The 24,354-nt window shown below is 39.3% G+C and overlaps 1 protein-coding gene across 4 annotated transcripts in view; it reads left to right on the forward strand.

Annotated features, from left to right (window-relative positions):
* The window catches only part of LOC102412377 (gamma-interferon-inducible protein 16), a 112,474-nt gene that overhangs the window by 75,749 nt on the left and 12,371 nt on the right, over positions 1–24,354 (forward strand). For 2 of the 4 annotated variants that reach the window (XM_044944160.2, XM_006060338.4), the window contains exons 2-6: positions 11,175–11,459; positions 12,369–12,496; positions 14,892–15,053; positions 16,543–16,710; positions 20,978–21,172. In XM_044944160.2, the coding sequence (XP_044800095.1) occupies positions 11,195–11,459; positions 12,369–12,496; positions 14,892–15,053; positions 16,543–16,710; positions 20,978–21,172 (918 nt within the window). In that variant the 5' untranslated portion in view covers positions 11,175–11,194. Of the gene's footprint in view, positions 1–4,216; positions 4,306–11,172; positions 11,460–12,368; positions 12,497–14,891; positions 15,054–16,542; positions 16,711–20,977; positions 21,173–24,354 lie in introns of all 4 variants that reach the window. The other 2 variants (XM_045165989.1, XM_025287558.3) reach the window with 2 other exon arrangements.

A 24,354-nucleotide genomic window follows, 5' to 3' on the forward strand; every position in this document is an offset into this window, starting at 1 on the left:
GTATAGTCATTTTTACAATATTGATTCTTCCAGTTTAGGAATATTCATCTGTTTGTGTCATCTTTGATTTCTTTCATCAGTGTGTTATAGTTTTCTGCATACAGGTCTTTTATCTCTTTAGGTGGTTCATTCTTATTGTATTTTATCCTTTTGTTGCAAAGGTGAATGGAATTTTTCCCTTAATTTCTCTTTCTTATTTTTTTTTTTCTTTTTGGTTAGTATATAGGAATGCAAGGGATATCTGTGTATTAATTTTATATCCTGAAATTTTACTATATTCATTGATTAGCTCTAGTAGCTTTTTGGTGGCATCTTTAGAGTTTTCTATGTATAGCATCAGGCTTCCCATGTGGCACTAGTGGTAAAGAATCTGCTTGCCAATGCAGGAGATGTAAGAGACACAGATTCAATCCCTGGGTTGGAAAGATCCCCTGAAGAAGGGCATGGCAACCCACTCCAGTATTCTTGCCTGGAAAATCCCATGGGCAGAGAAGCCATGTGGACTACAGTTCATAGGGTCACTTAAGAGTTGGATTCAACTAAAACTACTTAGTATGCACGCTTGCATGTATAGTATCATGTCTTCTGCAACAATGAGAGTTTTACTCCTTTTCCAATCTGGATTCTTTTTATTTCTTTTTCCTCTCTCATTACTGTGGCTAAGACTTCCAAAACTATGTTGAATAATGGTTGTGAGAGTGGGCACCCTTGTCTTGTCCTGATCTTAGAGGACATAATTTTAGTTTTTCACCATTGAGAATAATATTTGCTGTGGGTTTGTCATATATGGCCTTTATTATGTTGGGATAGGTTCCTTCTATGCCAACTTTCTGGAGAGCTTTTATCATAAATGGATATTGAATTTTGTTAACAAGCTTTCTCTGCTTCTATTGAGATGATCATATAATTTTTAACTTTCAGTTTGTTGATATGATATATCACATTGATTTGCATATATTGAAGAATCCTTGCATCCCTGGGATAAACCCCACTTAATCATGTTGTATGATGCTTTTAATGTCTTGTTGGATTCTGTTTGCTAGAATCTTTTTGGGGATATTTGCATCTCTGTTCATCACTGATATTGGCCTATAATTTTCTTTTTTAGTGGTATCTTTGTCTTGTTTTGGTGTCAGAGTAATGGTCGCCTTGTAGAACAAGTGGGATGTTTCCTTCCTTGGCAATTTTCTGGAAGAGTCTGAGCAGGTTACATATTACCTCGTCTCAAAGTGCTTGGTAGAATTCACTTGTGAAGCCATCTGTCCCTGGGCTTTTGTTTATTGAAAGATTTTTGATCATGGTTTCGATTTCAGTGCTCATGATTGGTCTGTTAATATTTTCTATTTCTTCCTGGTTCAATCTGGAAGGTTGTACTTTTCAAAGAATTTGTCCATTTCTTTCAGGTTGTCCATTTTATTGGTGTATAGTTGCTCATAGCAGTTTCTTATGATCTTTTGCATGTCTGCATTGTCTGTTGCAACTTCCACTTTTTTCATTCTAAATTTTACTGATTTGAGCCTTCTCTCTTATTGTCTTGATAAGTCAGGCTAATGGTTTCTTAATTTTTTTTTTTTTTAAATCTTCTCAAAGGACCAGCTTTTAGGTTTTGGTTTTCTTTCTTTCTTTCTTTCTTTCTTTTTTTTGATCTTTGCTATTGTCTCCCTCATTTCTTTTTCATTTATTTCTGCTCTGAGCTTTATGATTTATTTCCTTCTACTAACTGGGCTTTTTTGTTCTTCTTTTCCTAGTTGATTTAGGTGTCTGGTTAGGTTATTTAATGCTTTTCTTGTTTTTTGAGGTAGACTTGTATTGCTGTAAGCTTCCCTCTTAGCTGCTTTTGTTGCATCCCATAGGTTTTGAGTTATCAAGTTTTCATCATTATTTGTTTCTAGCTATTTTTGATTTCCTCTTTGATTTCTCAGTGACCACTTGGTTATTCAGAAGCATATCATTTAGCCCCTATGTGTTTGTGTATGTGTTTGTGTTGTTTACATTTTTTTTTCCCTTGTAGTTGATATCTAATCTTATGGCATTGTGGTCAGAAAAAACATGCTTAATGCAGTTTTATTTTTTAAAAATTTATCAAGGCTTGATTTGTGATCCAAGGTGTTATCTATCGTGGACAATGTTCTGTGTGCACTTGAGAAAAAACGTGAAAACTGTTTTTGGATGAAATGTCTTATAGCTATCAACTAGGGTCCAGTGTATCATTTAAAGCTTGTATCTCTTTATAAATTTTCTGCCTGGATGATCTGTCTGTTGGTGAGTGGAGTGTTAAAAGTCCCCCACTATTACTGTGTTACTGTCGATTCCCCATTTTATAATTATTAGCATTTTCCTTATGTACTGAGGTGCTCCTATGCTGTGTGTATATATATTTATCATTATTATATTTTCTTCTTGGGTTGATCCCTTGATCATAATGTAGTGTCCTTCCTGTCTCTTGTAATGATTTTATGTTAAAGTCTATTTTATCTTCTATGTGTATTGCCACCCCCACTTTTTCCAATTTCATGAAATACTGTTTTCCATCCTTCACTTTCAGTCTGTATGTGTTCCTAGGTCTGAAGTGGGTCTCTTATATATATAGGAACCTTGTTTTTGTATCAGTTCAGCCAGTTTGGTTGAAGCAATTGGTTCATTTACATTTATACTAATTATAGGAAATGGCAACCCACTCCAGTGTTCTTGCCTGGAGAATCCCAGGGACAGGGGAGCCTGGTGGGCTGCCGTCTCAGGGGTCACAGAGTTGGACACCACCGAAGCGACTTAGCAGCAGCAGCATGATCCTATTACCATCATTTACTTTATTTTTTTTTTTTTTTACTTTGTTTTTGTAGGTCTTTTCTTTCTCTTGTGTTTCTTGTCTAGAGAAGTTCCTTTAGCGTCTATTGTAAAGCTGGTTTTGTGGTTCTGAGTTGTCTTAACTGCTTATCTGTAAAACTTGATTTCTCCATAATATCTGAATGATAGCTTTGCTTGGTAGAGTAATCTTGATCATAGATTATTTTTCCTTTCATCATTTTAAGAATATCCTGCCACTCCCTTCTGGCCTGTAGAGTTTCTGTTGAAAGACCAGCTGCTAGCCTTATGGGAATCCCCATATATGTTATTTGTTGCTTTTCTATTGCTACTTTCAATATTTTTTCTTTGTGTTTAATTTTTGTTAGCTTGACTAATATGTATCTTGATGTGTTTCTCTTTGTGTTTGTAGTGTATGGGATTCTGAGCCTCCTGGACTTGGGTAGCTATTTACTTTCCTATGTTTGAGAAAATTTCAACTATAAACTCAAATATTTTTTTCATACTGTTTTTTCTTTTTCTTTTCTTCTTCTAGGACTCCTATAATTCAAATGTTGGTGTGGTTAATGTTGTCCCAGAGGTTTATGAGGCTGTCCTCATTTCTTTTTTCTTTATTCTTCTCTACTCCAGTTATCACTACCATTCTATCTTCCAGTTCACTTACCTGTTCTTCTGTCTCAGTTATTTTTTGGGTTCCCTTGAGTGCATTTTTAATCTCAGTTATTGTGTTTCTCATTGCTGATTGTCTATTCTTTATTTCTTTGAGATCCTTGTTAAACATTGTTTGTATCTTCTCAGTCTGTGCCTCTTCTATTTATCTGTGCCTCCATTTTATTTGGAAGATTTTGGATTATCTTTACTACCATTACTCTGAATTCTTTTTTAGGTAGATTCCCTGTTTCTTTATTTGTTTGATCTTATGGGTTTTTACAATATTCCTTCATCTGCTGCCCATTTCTCTCTCTTTTCAACTTGTTTGATTGATTGTATTTGCCATCTCATTTCTTCTGGTTACAAGGTCAGATTTCTCTTATTTGTGAAGTCTGCCCCCAGTGGGTGGGGATGAATCTGTGCTTTGTGAAAGTTTCCTGTTGGGGAGACTGGTGTCTGTCCTGGTGAATGGAGCTGGATCTTGTCTCTCTGGAGGGCAGTGCCGCTCTCAATGGTTTGTTTTTTGGGGTGTCTGTGGGTTTGGTATGGCCTTGGGCAGCCTGCTGCTAATGGGCAATGTTGTATTCTTGTTTAGCTGATGGTTTGGTATGAGGCATCTGACACCAAACTTGCTAGCCTTTGGGTGGGACCTGGTCTTAGTGTTGAAATGGAGACCTTTAGGAGACTTCTCACTGATTAATGTTCCATGGGGCCAGAAGTTCTCTGGTGATCCAATGTCCTGTACTCTGATCTTCCACCCCAGGGGTTCAGGCCCAAATCCTTATTATCACCCAAGACTCCACAAGACATACAGCACAGAAAGAAAGAGGAGAAAAAAGAAAAAAAAAAAAAAAGGTGTGTGCGTGTGTGTGTGTGTGTGTATATATATAAAGATATATTATATATAAAGTGTGTGTATATATATATATATACACAGATATATATATATATAAAGATATATGATATATAAAGTGTATATATATATATATATATATATATATAAAAAGAGTGATAGTAAGAAGAATGTCCTCCTCAGTCTTCTGTCATGCTCACCACACAGTGAGCATCAGCCAATCTGTCTACTCAGGAAGCCCTCCAATATTTCTAGGAAGCTGGTCTCTGGACATGCTGTGGGCACTGTGGGGTCAGTTCACACTCACATCTGGCCTAATTCCAGCTTGTACTTGCTTCCAAATCCCATAATTGCCCCCAAAGTCCACAATCTCAAGCTAATGGTGGGTACATAATCCATTGCACCTGTGGCTGCAGGAATAATTTCCTTCCTCTTCCTTGGTCACACAACCTCTGGTACTCAGCTTTGGTTTTGGCCCTGCCTCTGGTGCCTCTTTAGTTTTAAATCTAGATTTAAGGGACTAGATCTGATAGACAGAGTGCCTGATGAACTGTAGCTAGACGTTTGTGACATTGTACAGGAGACAGGGATTAAGACCATCTGCAAGAAAAAGAAATGAAAAAAATCAAAATGGTTGTCTGAGGAGGCCTTACAAATAGCTGTGAAAAGAAGAGAAGCAAAAAGCAAAGGAGAAAAGGAAAGATATACCCATTTGAATGCAGAGTTCCAAAGAATAGCAAGGAGAGATAAGAAAGCCTTCCTCAGTGATCAGTGCAAAGAAATAGAGGAAAACAATACAATGGGAAAGGCTAGAGATCTCTTCAAGAAAATTAGAGATACCAAGGGAACATTTCATACAAAGATGGGCTCAAGAAGGACAGAAATGGTATGGACCTAACAGAAGCAGAAGATATTAAGAAGAGGTGGAAAGAATACACAGAAGAACTGTACAAAAAAGATCTTCATGACCCAGATAATCACGATGGTGTGATCACTCATCTAGAGCCAGACATCCTGGAATGTGAAGTCAGGTGGGCCTTAGAAAGAATCACTACATACAAAGCTAGTGGAGGTGATGGAATTCCAGTTGAGCTATTTCATATCCTAAAAGATGATGCTGTGAAAGTGCTACACTCAATATGTCAGCAAATTTGGACAACTCAGCAGTGGCCACAGGATTGGAAAAGCTCAATTTTCATTCCAATCCCAAAGAAAGGCAATGCCAAAGAATGCTCAAACTACCGCACAATTGCACTCATCTCACACACTAGTAAAGTAATGCTGAAAATTGTCCAAGCCAGGCTTCAAGAATACATGAACCATGAACTTCCAGATGTTCAAGCTGGTTTTAGAAAAGGCAGAGGAACCAGAGATCAAATTGTCAACAAACGCTGGATCATCGAGAAAGCAAGAGCACTCCAGAAAAACATCTATTTCTATTTTGTTGACTATGCCAAAGCCTTTGACTGTGTAGATCACCACAAATTGTGGAAAATTCTGAAAGAGATGGAATACCAGACCACCTGACCTGCCTCTTGAGAAACCTATATGCAGGTCAGGAAGCAACAGTCAGAACTGGACATGGAACAACAGACTGGTTCCAAATAGGAAAATGAGTTCGTCAAGGCTGTATATTGTCACCCTGCTTATTTAACTTCTATACAGAGTACACCATGAGAAATGCTGGGCTGGAAGAAGCACAAGCTGGAATCAAGATTGCTAGGAGAAATATCAATAACCTCAAATATGCTGATGACACCACCCTTATGGCAGAAAGTGAAGAAGAACTAAAGAGCCTCTTGATGAAAGTGAAAGAGAAGAGTGAAAAAGTTGGCTTAAAGCTCAACATTCAGAAAACTAAGATCATGGGATCCAGTCCCATCACTTCATGGCAAATATGTGGGTAAACAGTGGAAATTATGTCTGACTTTATTTTGGGGGGCTCCAAAATCACTGCAGATGGTGACTGCAGCCATGAAATTAACAGACACTTACTCCTTGGAAAAAAGTTATGACCGACCTAGACAGCATATTAAAAAGCAGAGACATTACTTTGCTAAAAAAAAAAAAAAGTCCATCTAGTCAAGGCTATGCTTTTTCCAGTAGTCGTGTATGGATGTGTGAGTTAGACTATAAAGAAAGCTGAGCACTGAAGAATTGATGTTTTGAACTGTGGTGTTGGAGAAGACTCTTGAGAGTCCCTTGGACTGCAAGGATATCTGACCAGTCAATCCTAAAGGAAATCAGTCCTGGGTGTTCATTGGAAGGACTGATGCTGAAGCTGAAACTCCAATACTTTGGCCACCTGATGCGAAGAACTGATTCATTTGGCAAGACCCTGATGCTGGGAAAGATTGAAGGCAGGAGGAGAAGGGGATGACAGAGGATAAGGTGGTTTGATGGCATCACCGACTCAGTGGACATGAGTTTGAGTAAGCTCTGGGAGTTGGTGATGGACAGGGAGGCCTGTTGTGCTGCAGTACATGGGGTCGCAAAGAGTCATATGAGACTGAGACCCTGGTATCTGTTCCCTCCCCATACACAATGGGGTGAAAGTAGCAGCTTATTAAGGCTCACTTACTCAGTTGGACTGGGAAGAGGGAGAGGTATTCAGACACAGTTATAGTATGTGGGGAGCGCCCACTGTGGCTGAGATCTGCAGCCCATCGCCACAGTCTGAGGTGGGGGGGGGGGGGGGTGGGTGTGTATTTCCCCAGGGGAATTGGTCCCAGGTCTTCGGTCCCTCAGCAGGGCCAAGTTGCACAGATTCCCAGGAAGGTATGATCAGTGACTTGTACCTGGAACGCAGCTTGGTGGCGGCTGTAAGCCCTGAGGTCGAGACTGCAGTGGCCTCCTGTCCTCTGCCTCTGGCATCTACACTGGTCCATCCCTCCTCTGGGATCACAAATGCCGTGATGTGTAGTCTCACCTCTGGCACTGATGCTGGCTTTGGTATATCTATCTCTGGGGTTGCAGTCCACAGCCATGGCTCATGCCACTTACGGCACTCACAAAGGCAACGTCCTATGATCTGCGAGCATGCAGTGTTGGAGGGTCTCTTGCCTCTGTGGCAGGCCCAGGCTTTTCTCTGGACTCCCTAAGCTGTCATACTAGCCCCCTCAGAGTATCTTCATAGCAACTCAACCCCAGTAATCTCCCTAGGGTCCAACCCCCAGAACTTGAGCCTCAGCACCCAACTCCCACTCACTGCAGTGAGCGTGCAAACAGTCTTGACTGGAAAGTGCTGATCAGCAATGCTATCTGGGGTGAATCATCTCCATTCTGCCTGCTGAGGACCTTTTGATGTGTTTCTCTCTGAGGTTCTGAAGCTCTGCCCATCCCTGCCCATGAAGGGGTTTCCGAGTATGAGGAAACTTTTCATCCTTCTTGGCTGCTCCCCAAGGCACAGGTCCCTGTCCCAAGTCCTTTGTCTCTTCATTTTTCTATATGTTCTGTCCTACCTCATTCTGTGGAGGTTAGCTTGCCTTTTTGGAAGTCTGGGGTCTTCTGCCAGTGTTTAAAAGTCTTCTGCAAGAGTTGTTCCATATGTAGATGTATTTTTTTAATATATATATATAAATGTCGGGAGGAAGGTGATCTCTCCATCTTGCTCCTCCACCATCTTGAAAGTTCCTCCTGTATATTAGTTTTGTATCCTTCAACTTAAGTGAATTAAATGATGAGTTTTAGTAGGTTTTTTTGATGTGTTTATCTCATCTGCAAACAGTAACCATTTTAAATTTACCTTTGCAATTTGAATTCCTTTTATTTCTTTGTTTCTAGTTTGATTGTTGTGACTAGGACTTCTAATACTATGTTAAATAAAAGTGGGGAGAGTGGACATCCTTGTCTAGTTCATATATATGTGATTATTATAAGTTGCTGATCTAAGTTTAAATACATTTTAACAATACTGCATTTCCTCCCCATTACCATGTTTAAAATTTTGACATCATATTTCACAACTTTTTGTTTTGTATATCCTTTAACATCTTATTGCATATATAGATGATTTGGCAACTTTTATCTTTTAACCTTCCTACTAGCTTGATCTATTACCTTTACTGTATATTTACCTTTACTAATAAGATTTTACCTTTTATGTTTCTTTTCTTTTTACTTGGAAAAGTCCCTTTAGCATTTATTTTAAAGCTGGTTTGCTGGTGCTGAACTCTTTTATATTCTGCTTGCCTATGGAACTTTTAATGTTTCTGTGAAATCTGAATAAATGCTTTGCCATCGAGAGTATTCTTGGTTATAGAGTTTTCTTTTTCATCATTTTAAACATATCATGCCCCTCTCTTCCTGTCTGCAGTTTCTGCTGAAAATTCAGCTGCTAGCCTTAAGGGAATTCCTGTGTATGTATGTTGCTTTTCCCTCTCTGATTTTAATATTTTCTCCTTACCTTTAATGTTGGCCAATTCAATTACAATGTATCTTAGCATGGTCTTCTTTGGGTTTACTCTGTTTGGGACTCCATATGCTTCCTGGACCCAGAAGTCTGTTTCCTTACTGAAGTTAGGGAATTTTTTAACTATTATATCTTTAAATATGTTCTTTGCCCCCCTTTCTCTCTATTCTCCTCCTGGGACCCACTATAATGATATGATGAATGATAACATGCTTGACGTTCTTCTAGAGTTCTCTTAAACTGTCCTCAATTTTTTTCTTTTTTTATTCTGCTCCACTTCAGTGATTTCCATTATTCTGTCTTCCAGCTCTATGGTCTTTTCCACTGTACTGTTTAATCTACTGTTGACTCCTTCTGCTATATTTTTCATTTCAATTATTATACTTTTTGTCTCTCTTTGATCTTTGTATTTTCTAATTTTTTGTTAAAAACGTCTAACTTCTCACTCTGTATATCCCGTCTTCTCCCGAGTCTTCTTGAGCGTCTTTGCTGTCATCTTTATGGACTATTTATTGTGTAGATTGCCTATCTCCATTTCACTGACTTCTTTTGAGGTTTTAGCTCATTTCCTCACTTGAAACACATTCTTCTGTAGCCTCATTTTGTCTAACTTCCTCCTTTATTTCTGTGTATTTGCTACATTTGTTACATTTCCTGACCTTATAAAAATAGTCTTTTGTTGAACATACCCTATTTGTCCCTCCAGTGCATCCCTTCTGGTCACCGGAGCTATAAGCTCTGGGAGCACAAACCCTACTGTGAATTCTGTTTGTGAGGGGTCCAGGTTGTGTTTTCCTCATGAGACTGTAACGCCTGATGATCTGAGGTGGAGCTGAGATGGCGACGCTAGTGCTGCAGAGCGGCTGCAAATGGAGACTATCTTTAGCAGAGAGGTTTGACTGCACAGAGACCATAATAAATCAATTGCTTGCAGACGTATCAAAACCCTTTTAGTGAATGGCAAAAGACAAGCTGCATCTGGTGGCAGGTTTTATAGTGGCAAGTGAGTTGATGTACTTTAAGTCAGAATTCAACACTTCTTTTAGTCCTCATGTGGCCTGCCCATTATTTTATTTACCACTACCAACCAGGTCTCTTTTCCTCACTGTGTGCTAGTCTTGGTCACAATTTTTGTAAGTCCATATGTTAACCCTTGCCAAAATGATTGAAATACAAATGTCACTGGAGAGCCACTTTGAAAAGTTGGAAAGACCCAATGATGAGACAGCAGAAGAATCTTAAGTTTGTAGGCAGAAAGAAAACTGCATTTAAAAGAAAGTACCAAGTCGTCTTAATTTACAAGCTCATTGCACAGGTAATTCACATTCTCCAAGCCTGCTTTGTATAATATGTGGTGACTAACTATCCAATGAAGCCATGAAACCTTTAAAACTTCCTTGCAATATAGAGAAAAAACACCCTGCATTAAACGTCGCCTTTGGATTTTTTCAAAAGAAAAACATATTACACAAAGAAAATAAACAATTTTTGTAGGCCACCACTTCATCAAATACGTCTGAACTGAGAAGATCATTCTTAGTGGCTAACCACATTGCTAAAGCTAAGAAGACCTTTACTGTATTATTGCTGAAGAGTTGATCCTGCCTGCTGCTAAAGACATTTGTTGTGAACTTTTAGGAGAGGCTGCAGTTCAAAAGGGGACACGTGTTCTTCTTTCAGCTAGTATCATAACTGGATGAGCTGATGAAATAGCAGAAGATATTGACGCACTATTGTTAGGATTAATGAGTCACCCTGGTACCTAATCCAGACTGAATTGTCTACTGGAGTGGGTTGCCATGCCCTTCTCCAAACTTCAAATCTCCATACATTCTGGTGGAATATCTGGAGATTGCCTCAAAAGCATTGAAAAGCCTGCTTCCATTTTCAACATCCTATCTTTGTGGAGCAGAGTTTTCTACAGTGACCGAAACCAAAATGAGATTACAGAGTAGACTGAGAATAAGCAACACACTCTGAGTGTCACTGTTTCTCATCACTTCCAAATGGGACTATCTGTGTACTAATGTGCTAAGTTGCTTTAGTCATGTCTGACTCTTTACAACCCTATGGACCATACATAGCCCACCAGGCTCCTCTGCCCATGGGATTCTCCAGGCAAGAACACTGGAGTGGGTTGCCATGCCATCCTCTAGGGGATCTTCCTAACCCAGAGACTGAACCCATATCTCTTATGTCTCCTGCATTTGTAGGCAAGTTCTTTACCACTAGCACCACCTGGGAATCCCCAGTTAGTTGCAGGAAAACAAGCTCAGGTCTCCCACTGATTCTGCATTATGGTGAGTTATATAATTATTTCATTATATATCACAGCATAATAATAGAAACAAAGTACACAATAAATTTAATGTGTTCAGATCATCCTGAAACCATCCCTCCACTCCAGTTTGTGGTCTATATAAAGGTGTAACACTATATGTTATTTTTCTCTTGTAGGCACATCCCTAATTTGAGAGATGGGGAACGACTACAAGAAAATTGTCCTGCTAAAAGGATTTCAGCACATCAATGACAAATGTTTTAACATGATTAAGTCTTTACTGGCCCACGATTTAAAACTGACTAGAAAAATGCAAGATGAATACGACAGAGTTAAAATTGCTGACTTGATGGAATTGAAGTTCCGAGGGCCTGACTGTGTTGACAAGCTAATAGAGTTGGTCAAAGAAATAGATGAAATTAAAGACCTTGCCAAAGTTCTTAGAAAGGAGAAGTTAAAAGGTAACTGGAAGAACCCTTATTTCTCACTCTCTCTCACGGACCTCAACTTTGACCTTGAATTGGTCAAAGTTTAGACCTCTCTTTCCCAACTTGAGACTCAGCAGCCATGACAATGGTAGCATTTTAGATGCCAAAAATTAACAACTTAGAGGATGTGTTTCCTACAAAGAGATCTGATGTGTTTTAGAGGGTGTATTTTGGGGGTGTGGCAAAGAAAATACTAAGAGTTGATGAGAAAGTCTGAGGCTTCCATGCATTAGAAAGTTTAGACAATGAAGAAACAAAATTAGAGCATGTAGGTTTTTGAAGTATTTAAATCAGTTAATGTGCATGCTCTATCATCACATTTACTTCATCATTTTTATACTTTCTAGAAATAAATATGAAACAGTACTTAAGCAAAAACCTACCTCTCAGAGATGTGAAGAACTCACCTCTTATAAAACCACTGGATTAGAAAACATATTTGAAAAAGTGGAATCCAGTATCACCATTTTGTCCCATCACAAGTTAGACTACATTTTCCTTCTTTGGTTTCAGTAATTCAAATAGATCTTCTATAGGTGTTGACCCATGACTAGCATCATGAAATTTTAGTTTATTAAGAGGAAGATAAAGAATATGAGAGTTGTAAAAGGATTTGACTGAGATAGATGAGTCCAGAGGATAGGATGAATATGCTTGTTGTACAGGGGACAAGAAGGGAAACCACTGAGGATGTTCGAGACAGAATCTGTATCTATGTTGCTACTTTTGGCCACCTTTGGCCAAATGAGGCTAAATGCAGTAGAGGTAGATACAGCCATACCCAGATCCACCAGCAGGAACTGAGAGGAAACACTGTTGAAGCTGCTTCATGTATCTCGACCAGCTCCTTTGGATTTACCATGTTCTCTTTTATGACATCAGTTTTAAAGAAAAGCAAGGCAAAAGGAGCAACTCCAGCACAAAACCAGGATACATCCAGTCTTGGGCAATCCACATCCACCGCAAATGAAGCTTTGGGATCCAAATCAGTCAAGGATACACCTGTGAAGGTAGGATGGCTGAGGTCCCACAGAAGGCGTTTTTACTATGGCTTTTTTTATGAGCTCTTAGTTCTTTATTCATTTCTCAATGTAAATAGAAGAATCAGAGAAAAGGGGAACCGGGGGCAAAGTGAAAATGAGTTTCAGAGTCAGTAAATTTATAGGTACTTACTACCCATTATGTTTCTGAACTACTGTGCACTTTAACTTATATAATATAATTCTGATTGATGGAAATATGGAATCATTACTCCTCTTCTAGAAGTATATTAAAACAGCAATCGTATTAGGAAAACAGTTTACCAAAGTTTGCCAAAGCCTACTTTAATCAGATAATCAGATAACTCTCACCTAGAGTGAGACATCCTGGAGTGTGAAGTAAAGTGGGCTTAGGAAGCCTTATTATGACCAAAGCTAGGAAGTGATGGAATTCCAGCTGAGTTATTTCAAATCCTTAAAGATAATGCTGTTAAAGTGCAGCACTCATTAGGCCAGCAAATTTGGAAAATTCTGCAGTGGCCAAAGGACTGGAAAAGGTCAGTTTTCATTCCAATCTGAAATAAAGGTAATGCCAAAGAATGTTCAAATTACTGTACAATTGCACTCACTTCACATGCTTCCAAGATTATGCTCAAAATCCTTCAAGCTAGGCTTCAGCAGTATCTGAACCAAGAACTTCCAGATTCATTTTGATACTTGGCAAAACTAATACAATTATGTAAAGTTTAAAAATAAAATAAAATTAAAAAAAATTAAAAAAAAAAAAAAGAAAATTCAGAGGAACCAAAGATCAAATTGCCAAATACTACTGGATCATAGAAAAAGCAAGAGAATTCTAATAAAAAGAAACATCTCAGATAGTAAAGAATCTGCCTGTAATGCAGGAGACCTGAGTTTGATTCCTGAGTTGGGACGATCCTCTGGAGAAGAGAGTGGCAAACCACTTCTGTATTCTTGCCCGGAGAATCGCATGGACAAAGGAGCCTGGTGGGCTACAGTCCATGGGGTCAACAAGAGTTGGACATGAGTGATTAACACTTTAAACTTTGAACTCTGCTTCATTGACTATGCTAAACCCTTTGACCGTGTGCATGCTCAGTCACTCAGTCGTGTCCGACTCTTTGTGGCCCTATGGGCTGTAGCCCACTAGGCTTCTTAGTACATGGGGTTCTTCAGGCAAGAATACTGGCTTGCCATTTCCTTCTCCAGGGGATTTTCTTGACCCAGCAGTTGAAACCGTGTCTTCTGCATCTCCTGGATTGGCAAGCAGATTCTTTCCACTGTGCCACCTGGGAAGTCCTTGTCCCACAGCCCTTGCTGTACATGCATGCCATCCCTCTCTGTCACTGCCAGCCCTCCCCAACTTTGACTGTGTGAATCATAACAAACTGTGGAATATTCTTAGTGAGATGGGAATACCAGACCACATTACCTGCCTCCTGAGAAAGCTGTATGCAGGAAAAGAAGCAATAGTTAGAACTGGACATGGAACAAGGGGCTGGTTCAAATTTGGGAAAGGAGAACCACAGGCTGTATGTTGTCATCCTGCTTATTTAACTTATATGCAAAGTAAATCATGTGGAATGCCGGTTGGATGAAGCACAAGCTGGAATCTAGATTGCCAGGAGAAACAAATAACTTCAGATATGCAGATGACATCACCCTTATGGCAGAAAGTGAAGAGGAACTAAGGAGCCTCTTGATGAAAGTGAAAGAGGAGAGTGAAAAAGTTGGCTTAAAGCTCAACATTCAGAAAATGAAGATCATGGCATCCTGTCCCATCACGTCATGGCAAATAAATGGGGAAAAAGTGGAAACAGTGGCAGACTTTATTTTCTTGGGCGCCAAAGTCACTGTGGATGGTGACCACAACCATGAAATTAAAAGATGCTTGCTCCTTGGAAGAAAAGCTATGACAAACCTAGATAGCCTACTAAAAAGCCAAGACATCACTTTGCCGACAAAGGTCCTTATAGTCAAACCTATGGTTTTTCCAGTAGTCATCTACAGATGTGAGAGTTGGACCACAAAGATGTCTGAGTGCTGAAGAACTGATGCTTTGAAATTGTGGTGCCGAAGAAGACTTTTGAGAGTCCCTTGGACAGCAAAGAAGTCAAACTAGTCAATCTTAAATGAAGTCAACCCTCAAAATTAATTGGAAGGACTGACGCTAAAGCTGAAGCTCCAGTACTTTGGCTACCTGATGAAAAGAGCTGACTCTGGAAAAGACCCTGATGCTGGGAAAGATTGAGGGCAGGAGAAGAAATGGGCAACAGAGAATGAGATTAACTAGAATGAATATAACTAGAATCTAGTGATAAAAAAGTTGATTTTCTCAGTAGTGAAGATGTATTTCATTTCTCATTGAAAACTACTAACCAGGCAGGGGAAATCCTACTTTCAGAAAAAGAAAACCACCAAAACTAATGAATCTAAGAGGATGAAGCTAACCGAGGAGCAGAGTCAGCTTCCAGGATCGTCAGTAATGAGCGTCGAGTCAATTAAGGGCCTTCTCCAGACTCCTCAAATGCCTCCATCAAAGCCATCCAGCAGTTCCTCAACCAAGGTACCATTTTCCTGTTCCTAATATGTGTCCCTCCCTACAACATATTATAAGAATACTCATGACCCCGAAAGAATCTCTCAGTATTCCTTTCCTAGATACAAACTTCTTTATGCAATCAAATCACCCAAAAACTTATCAAATAAAATATTGAGGCCAATTAAATAAATGAATTTAAAAAATGTTGAGGCCTCAGTGTATTCTAAGTCCTTGGACTTTTGGACATTTTTACATTTATGAATAATTGCTGACCTTACAAATGTGACGGGCCTATGGAGGTGGCCAGGCAATTAGACAGGAATATAAGGATATGTTTATCCCCAACATTTCTGTTTCCTTTCACCTCTTTTCTCTTAACTACACCTCTAGATTAGTTCTCAGCATTCTATGCTCCTTCCCATGTCAGGTATTTGCACACAGGCTAATTCCTTGATTTGCATTCATGATTCATGTTGCTTTAATGGCTAAATTAATTCAACCATCAGGTACCAGCCTGAATTCCTTCTTCAGCATGTCCTCACTGAGACAACCCTCCCCAAAACTTATAGATAGTCTCATTTTTTATTGCCGTTACAGAATCCTTTACTATTCCTTTATAGTATGTATCACAACTGTAATAAATTTGTTTTTCTTCTCTTCTGGACAATGTTCTTGGAGTATAGGTACTCTATCAAAAAGGAATACAAGACAGGGGTGGGAAAGTGAGTCCACAGCTATAGGCATCAACCTCTAGCCCAACCTGCTTTTTATTTTGCTCTGGATTACATGAAACCTGGAACTATGGAGCATGTGTCTGAGATGAGTGGGAAGGAAAAGATTCCCCCAAGATAAGTGTCAAAGGTAGGCAAGGGCAAGATTTAAACCACAATCTCTAACACAGTTTCTTACCCAAGACCCAAGTTGCCCTCTAACTCAGTCTATGTCTTCACCACCACCCCACACATTCCACTTGAAGACAGAACTCCTAGATAAGGGGACTTTAAATTTGTGGTTTTGTTGTGGTTGTTGTCATTGTTCTTATTAGTCACAAGAGTCCATATTTCTCCTAGTAATCTTCCTCAGAAGATCAGTAGGTTTGTAGAAGCCTATAGAATAGATATTAGAAACCCACTTGTGTCTTTTCTTGATAAAAAAGTCATAGTTAACAGACATCCTTAAGTGCAGCCAACTTTGAGCTGAGATTTGCTTCCCTTATAGCCAGTGAAGGTTATCTACTTGCTTTGGCTTGTTTGCATCAGATGTAGGATCCAGATTCCATCCCCAAACCAATGAAATTTTGTCTGAGCTTTTAGTATTTGGAGAGTGAAATTTGTAATCATAGTTGAGGTAGGTAAAGGATGAGTAAGTAATACAGGTATCTGAATATGTGCTATTAGTCCAGAAAAAATTGAAAAGTTCAGATTGAACATTTAAAATGACAAAAGATGCTGTATTCTGTGTGATTTTTGAAAATCATTTTCAAGAACTAAGAAAAAAATCTATTTTTATCCAGAAAAAAAGTGACACAGCCACCAAACCTAAGGACGTAAAGAGGAAGATGATATCTTATAACCAGAGTCAGCTTCCAGGAACTTCAGCAAGCAGCTTGAGCCCAACTGTGAGCAGTGGCCAGAGCACTCCAATTGTTCTACCAAGAGTATTCAGCAATTTCTCAATCAAGGTACTGGCTTTTTTATTCCATTCCTTGTACTTCTTACGACGTAAGTAGAAGAATTATCATCATTGAATTTCCCATTTATTCATTTATTATAATCTCTCCTTCATTTATCAGTGTTTAGTCTGTGATCCCACTCTATTCTAACTACTTGTTAATTTGGTTATTTACCAAAGCATGAGTTCATGAAACCTCCAATTTTGAGAGGTTTACTCTCTTGTATTGAATAGAAAGAGGAAGGAAAGATGACTAAACAAGTCAAAATGAGCGTGTCTTTACTTCATACATTCCACTTTCCTTTGGCCCTCTTCCCATTTGCTCACTGACCACATGGCAGGGTTTATTTTCAAAGTCTGGTGCTCCTTCTCAGGTCAGATGTTTTGACATTGACACTTTCCATGTTTGAAATCACTTGTCTTGAGTTGCAAACTTTAATCTCTTCCTAGGGCAAGTCCCTGCTGATACCTGCCCACTCTCAGAATATATTAGGTATTCCTCTTGTTTGCTTTCAAAGGTCAGTTTACTTTCTCTTTTTTAGCACTTACTGAAACTATAATAAATGTACATTTTTATTTGTTACTGGACTATAATATAAATTATAAGGTGTCTGTCAACTGAAAAAACGCACAATCTAAAAGTTAAGAGTTGTTTTATTCAGCAGACAAATATGAGGACTTAAGATGAGGGCACAGATTCTCAGATAGCTCTGAGAGAGCTTCTCCGAAGAAGCAAGGGCAGGGAGGCAGGTTATACAGGAATCTTGTAACGAAGACCAGGCAGTCAGAACATCAAAATGTTACTGTTTGTAAAGAGAACCTGATGTCTCAAGTTAAGAAATTTAACACATTTTTATATACAGAAAGATGCAAGGGTCTGGGCTTTCTGAAATAATCCCTTTGCTACAAAGTTCAGCTATCTGGGGCCAGTATCTTGTGCTTCCTTACCCTGAGTCTCCTGAGGGGGCACCGTCAGGATTGGCTGAAGCAGTTGACTGCTTGCTGGAGGGCATTTTGCTTCTATCCTGAGTTCCTCAGGGCTTACAGTGTGGGCAGCTGTAATGTGATGGCTTGATGGCCACAACATCCTCAGTTTACTGATATGGCAGGCAGCGTTTTTCATTCAAAGTGCCCTATTCCCAGGATAAGACCAGATCAGGATGGAAAAGTGAGTGCGCACACACATGTGCATCAACTTCTATCCTCGCCTGCCTTTATTCTGTCCTGATATGACCCTGTGGTTACCATCACACTGGGGTACAACACCTATTCCTGCAGCAAATAACCAAGTGACTGGAGGAATAGGCCAAAGCAGCATTTAAATCACGAAACTAGTTTGTCACCCAAGTTCCAGGCTGCCCAGGCTGAAGCCCTCTATAAGCATAGCAGTTGAAGACATGTCTTTTGACATAGTTGTTCAAGTTTTATCTTGTTATTGTTTTTATTACTGTTAACTCTGATAATTAGTAATGCCTCATGTAGTCTCTCTTTGCTTTATTTATGGGATAGAGCTAGTAATCTGTGCCTGTTTGCCTCTAGGTCCAGATGGCCTTGGTCTAGTCATTGAAACCTCAGACCCACTGTCAGTCTGCTGTGACGATGACATGCATGTACACCACAAGTCAACTCTGCTTTTCTATGCATACAGGCTTAGAATTGACACTTTCTAAGGTCCCACCCACCTAAATTTGTGAAATAGTCATTTCTACTTTCATATGAATCATTCTGCTGCCCCCCAAATTCCCGGGAGCATAGGAATCCCAGAGAGGCCCATCTATCCCCTTGGCCTCATACACCTAAAAACACCTTGCAATCATTTCTCCTTTGGGGCCCAGCCACTTCAATAGGAGGCATGAAAAAAGAAAAAAAAAGGATCTGGCCATTCTGCTGGGAAAGAACAGGAAAGCCTTGCTCCTTCATCATGGGGTCTCCCAACTACTTTTTTTCTGTGATATAGGCTATGTTTGGGATTCAGAGACAGAAGCAGACCAATATTTTCTTGGATTACTACTGCTGTGTCTCCCTGAAAGCAAATACCACATATTGGCATGATTTAAGAACCAGGTGGAGTTGTGAAGGATATAAGCCAAGGGGAAAAAAAAAAAATCCATTACTATTTTTAAATACTATCCACCCAAATAGTGTATTTTAGGGATCTAAATCCTGCTTCTATGATGGAAGTTTTTGTTTAACTGATTGTGAAAATCAATCATGATGCTCTTGTCAATGTGATTAAATTAGTAGTAGAAGTGAATAGCGGAGAAGGCAATGGCACCCCACTCCAGTACTCTTGCCTGGACATGACTTAGCAGTAGCAGCAGAGGTGAATAGAAAAGTTTCTTTAATAAAGTCCTTCCAATACCACCTCTATCTGGGATTTCCATCGAGAAGACCAGAATTAAGCATGAAACATCTGTGGATCAGAGCAGAAATAAGAAACCCCTGTGTCTACTGTAAAATAATAATGCAGTGATATTTCTATGTATGAAATACACTTAATGGTGCTAGACTTTTAAGATATGGGTTCTTTGTGTACATTATCTCAGTATTCTTTATAACACCTCCTGAGGATGCTATTGTTAATCCCACTTGACATATGAAAATGCTAAAGTTCCTAGGGTTAAAAATCTTCTCCTAAGTCATGCAGAAAATAAACATCAGAGCCAGGATTCAAATCTGCTGCTGCTGCTGCTGCTAAGTCGCTTGAGTCGTGTCTGACTTTGTGCGACCCCATAGACGGCAGCCCACTAGGCTCCTCTGTCCCTGGGATTCTCCAGGCAAGAACACTGGAGTTGGTTGCCATTTCCTTCTCCAATGCATGAAAGTGAAAAGTGAAAGTGAAGTCGCTCAGTCGTGCCTGACTCTTAGCGACCCCATGGACTGCAGCCTACCAGGCTCCTCCATCCATGGGATTTTCCAGGCAAGAGTACTGGAGTGGGTTGCCATTGCCTTCTCCAGGATTCAAATCTAGCTTAACTGAATTCTAAAACGTGAGCATTTAACGGCATATATTGCTCCCAAAGTCCGAGCATAGACTGCTTCAGTATCTGAAATTTACCTCTAAAAATTTATATCAGATAATGTTATGTCTCAGATTTGTTTTCGTATCCTAGGCTCTCAAGCCTTCTAATGAGAAATGAGGTGACAAGGGAGGTGAGAGAGTATCCTAATCAAGAAGCTACATGTCAGAGACAGTCATTTTAATCAGGTCCCTCATCTAAAGTTTTATCAGCAACTGGTACTTTATGAACTGGTTAAATGGATGCTCGAAGTGGTAAGAACTGTGGCAATTCTACACTGTGCGTATTAAGTCGCTTCACTCGTGTCCGACGCTTTGCGACCCCATGGACTATAGCCTGCCGGGCTCCTCTGTCCATGGGATTCTCCAGGCAAGAGTACTGGAGTGGGTTGCCATGCCCTCCTTCAGGGGATCTTCCTGACCCAGGGATAGAACCTGTGTCTCCTGCAACTCCTGCATTTCAGGCAGATTCTTTACCGCTGAGGCACTGGTGAAGCCCTCTATACTGTAGAATGTTAGAAATAGTCTTTCATGAGTAAAACCAGAAATAGTCAAGATACATTATTTCATAGACACTTCCTGCCCTGGCTTAAACAATTGTAAAAATTCAAGTACTAAAATTGTATATGTATGGGTCTGTACCCTGGGTGAAATTGCAAATGGATTTGTGCATTGTTCATAGCGATGAAAGATTTGGTTGCCTGATAGAGACTAGGCAGACAACAGAATCCCTCCTACGGGTTTATGAATTTGAGGTAATATCTCTGGTATGTTGACAAACAAAGCATTGAAATGAATGGAGACCTGGGTTTTCTAGATTTGAAGAGCAGAGGATAGAAACCATTTTGCTTATTTGGTAAATACATGAGGCAGTGAAAGACTTAATCAGTAAAAATGTTCATGAATGCAGCCTATGTTGTTCTGAGACCATTCTAACCTGATAGAATTTCAAGTGTTGTCTTAGTAAAGTTGCAACAGAGGTAGAGCCAGAATTCCAAAACAGACCAATGACATTGCAATTACCTGAGTTTTAACATCTGCAGAGAGAAGTTTGCAATCCTAGTGGGGGGCCAAGCTGGGGAGGTGTTGGGAGTGTCAGAAGATGTGCTCTTATTCCAGAGAAATTTGTTATTCCAGAGAAAATTGGCAGAGTGTGGATACTGTGGTGTGTCTGTGAGAGAGAAAGACAGATACAGAGAAAGATGGAGGGTAAGAGAGAAATGTTATTGTTCATATGATATTGAAAATCATTAACCAGAAAGAAGAAAATGCACATCTTTCAATTGGAAAAATAGAAGACATAACCACTAGAACTGCTGACCCCAGGATGAAACTATCCCTGGAGCAGAGTCAGGTTCTGGGAATTCCAACATGCAGCACAATCCCAATTGAGAATTGCCTCCAGACTCCTCAGAAGCTGCCACCAACCACATCCAGCAGTTCCTCAACTAAGGTACCAGATTCTCATTTTCAGTATTTCCCTCTTCCTACAATATAATGACAGGGACCAATAGAAATATAAAAGAACTTCTCACTAATCCTTTACAGTATCCAAGTCTTTATTAATTAGGTCACACATGTTGTTACTGAGTGTGTACTTTGAAATCCTACTGGCATTCAAATTCTGACTCTCACTATGCTGTGCTTTGCTTTAGGATAATCTATGGCCTAGTGTGCACCTAAATCATTCCTCTTCAGTAGTGGGTATAATTAATAATTTGTTTAATTTTATTTTTGTGTTTCCTTCAATACTATGAAAGACAGAAAGTTTCCTTATAGTTTTCTCACTATGAAAGAGGGAATTTAGGGTGCGATAGGGTAGAGAAATATAGAAACACAGCACTATTGTCTTTTTCTTTTTTCTTTTGGAAATAATATCATCCATATTAGGATGCAGAAATTTAGGAAATAGAGATACATGGACAAAGATAATTAGTGTTAACTGTCTGAAATCTCCCCTCTATCAAATGCTCTCTTTTGGTAAATAGACTTTCTGATTGTATCTTTTGTTATGTATATAAAAAGAATATCAGTTTGTTTCAGGATGATCACATTACACATATTTTTCTATAATTCATTCTTTTTCTTTCATCTTGAAATGCTATTCAAGAAATGTAGATTTAAATTATTATTTTAACATAAAAGAGTAATTACATGATTATTTTATAAATTAAACAATAATTTTTTGCTATTTGACTTTAGGCTATTTCAGTATTCCACATACATACAATGAACATAATAAGAACTTGTGTCCATCATGTCTACTGTCATGGCCCTGTGTATACAATATAATTTTTTTCTTAAGTCCTGTGTACTTCTTCTCAAGATGCTGCTCATATTACCAGTAAGAAATTTGTTGTTACTGGTTAACTTGTCCTGGGAATGAGCATTTGGATATGGGGAGAATTGGCCACAGTGATGAAAATGTTATCAGAGTTGAGCCCCATGACCCACAGGTCATGGCTTGTGTGATTGTACAGGTCAGACCACAAGGAGCACTGCTGGTCTGTGGAGGCAGCTGTCTTGTCTCCATGAACCAGTCCCTAGGGTTCTCATAGCCCACCTTTGCCTTCATACCTCCTCTTACACATCAGTGGACTCCCTTCCAATTCAAACTGCTCTCCTAAAACTCAGAAATGGTGCAACCACTGGGTAGATAGGAGGTCATAGAAAAGCCCCTGGCACCTGACTTCTCTTTTGACATTCTTCTTCTTAGGGTCCTGCCATTATTCTACCAGGAGTGTGTAAAGGAGGAAAAACAATTTGCCCTCTGCCCTTCTGAGGTCTTAGCTGAGATCCCTTTTTTAAAACGAAGATTGTTGTTGTTCAGTTGCTCAGTCGTGTCTGAATCTTTGTGACCCCATGGATTGCAATATGTCAGGCCTTCCTGTCCCTCACCACCTCCTGGAAGTTTGCCCAAGTTTTTGTCCATTGAATCAGTGATGCCATCCAGCTGTCCAGCCATCTCATCTTCTGTTGTCCTCTTCTCATTCTGCCCTCAGTCTTTCCCAGCATCAGGGACTTTTCCAGTGAGTTGGCTATTCACATCAGGTGACCAAAATACTGGAGGTTCAGCTTCAGCATCAGTCCTTCCAATGAGTGTTCAGGGTTGATTTCCTTTAAGATTGACTGCTTTGATCTCCTTGCTGTCCAAGGGACTCTCAAGAGTCTTCTCCAGCACCACAGGTCAAAGGTATCAATTCTTTGGTGCTCTGCTTTCTTTACGATCCAGCTCTCACAACCATATGTGACCATTGGGAAGACCATAATCTTGTATGGAACTTTGTCAGCAGAGTGATGTCTCTGCTGTTCAACACACTGTCTAGGTTTGTCATTGCTTTCTGCCAAGAAGCAATCATCATCTGATTTCATGGCTGCAGTCACCAACCGCAGTGATTTTAGAATCCAAGAAGAGGAAATCTGTCACTGCTTCCTCCTTTACCCCTTCTATTTGCCATGAAGTAACGGAGCCAGATGCCATGATCTTAGTTTTTTTTTTTTTTTTTTTTTTTAATATTTAGTTTTAAGCTGGCTTTTCAAATCTCTTTCATATTCATCAAGGCGTTCTTTAGTTCCTTTTCACTTTCTGCCATTAGAGTGGTATCTTTGTTAAAACCGAGATTAACAAGAAGAAAAAAAAAAAAAAAAAGCAGAAGTTCCCTAACATGTGTATCTCATCTACACATAGAAAATACCCAGGAAAAATAAGTAACTCCCTGAGGTGGCCTAAGCCACCAACTTAAAATACCATCTTTAGTGAAAGACAGTAGAAAGAAAAGTGTGGGAGGTCAGTTATAAGAAAGTTACCAGGAAAATCAGGGTAAACAAGGGTGATGTTTGTTATGCAGGTTTAAGTCAGTTTCTAGTCCAGTGATAATATTCTCCCAAGGTTTAGAGTCCTGCTTCTCTTCCTGGTACATAGAAAAAGACACGCTTAGAAATGGAAATTTAATTTATAAATACAAATTTCCCTTACAAAAAGGCATCTTCCTTTCTGGTTTTATAGGTGTTTTGTAAAAATAATCAGTTTAAGATAATCTTGTACCAAGGAAACATATTTTGGGGTGGCTGATTTTGTTACTCTTCGAAATGTCCTTTATCGAGGACATTTCCACATCCAGAAAATTCATGAGATTTTTCCAGTGACTGTCTTATTAATACTTTCTCAACATAACACTGCTTTCCTGAAGAAGGACTGTATAATTTTGGTCTTTAAATTGTCACATCTACTGGGGTGTATAGGAGGCAGTGTTCAAAATCATTCCAAAGAAAAAGAAATGCAAGAAAGCAAAGTGGTTGTCTGAGGAGGCTTTACAACTAGCTGAGGGAAGAAGAGAAGTGAAGGGCAAGGGAGAAAGGGAAAGATATACCCAACTGGTTGAAGAGTTCTGGAGAATAGCAAGGAGAGATAAGAAGGCCTTTTAAAATGAACAATGCAGAGAAATAGTGGAAAACAATGGAATGGGAGAGACTAGAGATCTCCTCAAGAAAATTCAAGATATCAAGGAAATATTTCATGCAAGAATGGGCACAATAAAGGATAGGAAGGATAAGGACCTAACAGAAGCAGAAGAGATTAAGAAGAGGTAGTAAGAATACACAGAAGAACTACACAAGAAAGATCTTAATGACCCA

Source organism: Bubalus bubalis, chromosome 6 (genome assembly GCF_019923935.1).
Source record: "Bubalus bubalis isolate 160015118507 breed Murrah chromosome 6, NDDB_SH_1, whole genome shotgun sequence".
Classification (NCBI taxonomy): Eukaryota; Metazoa; Chordata; class Mammalia; order Artiodactyla; family Bovidae; genus Bubalus; species Bubalus bubalis.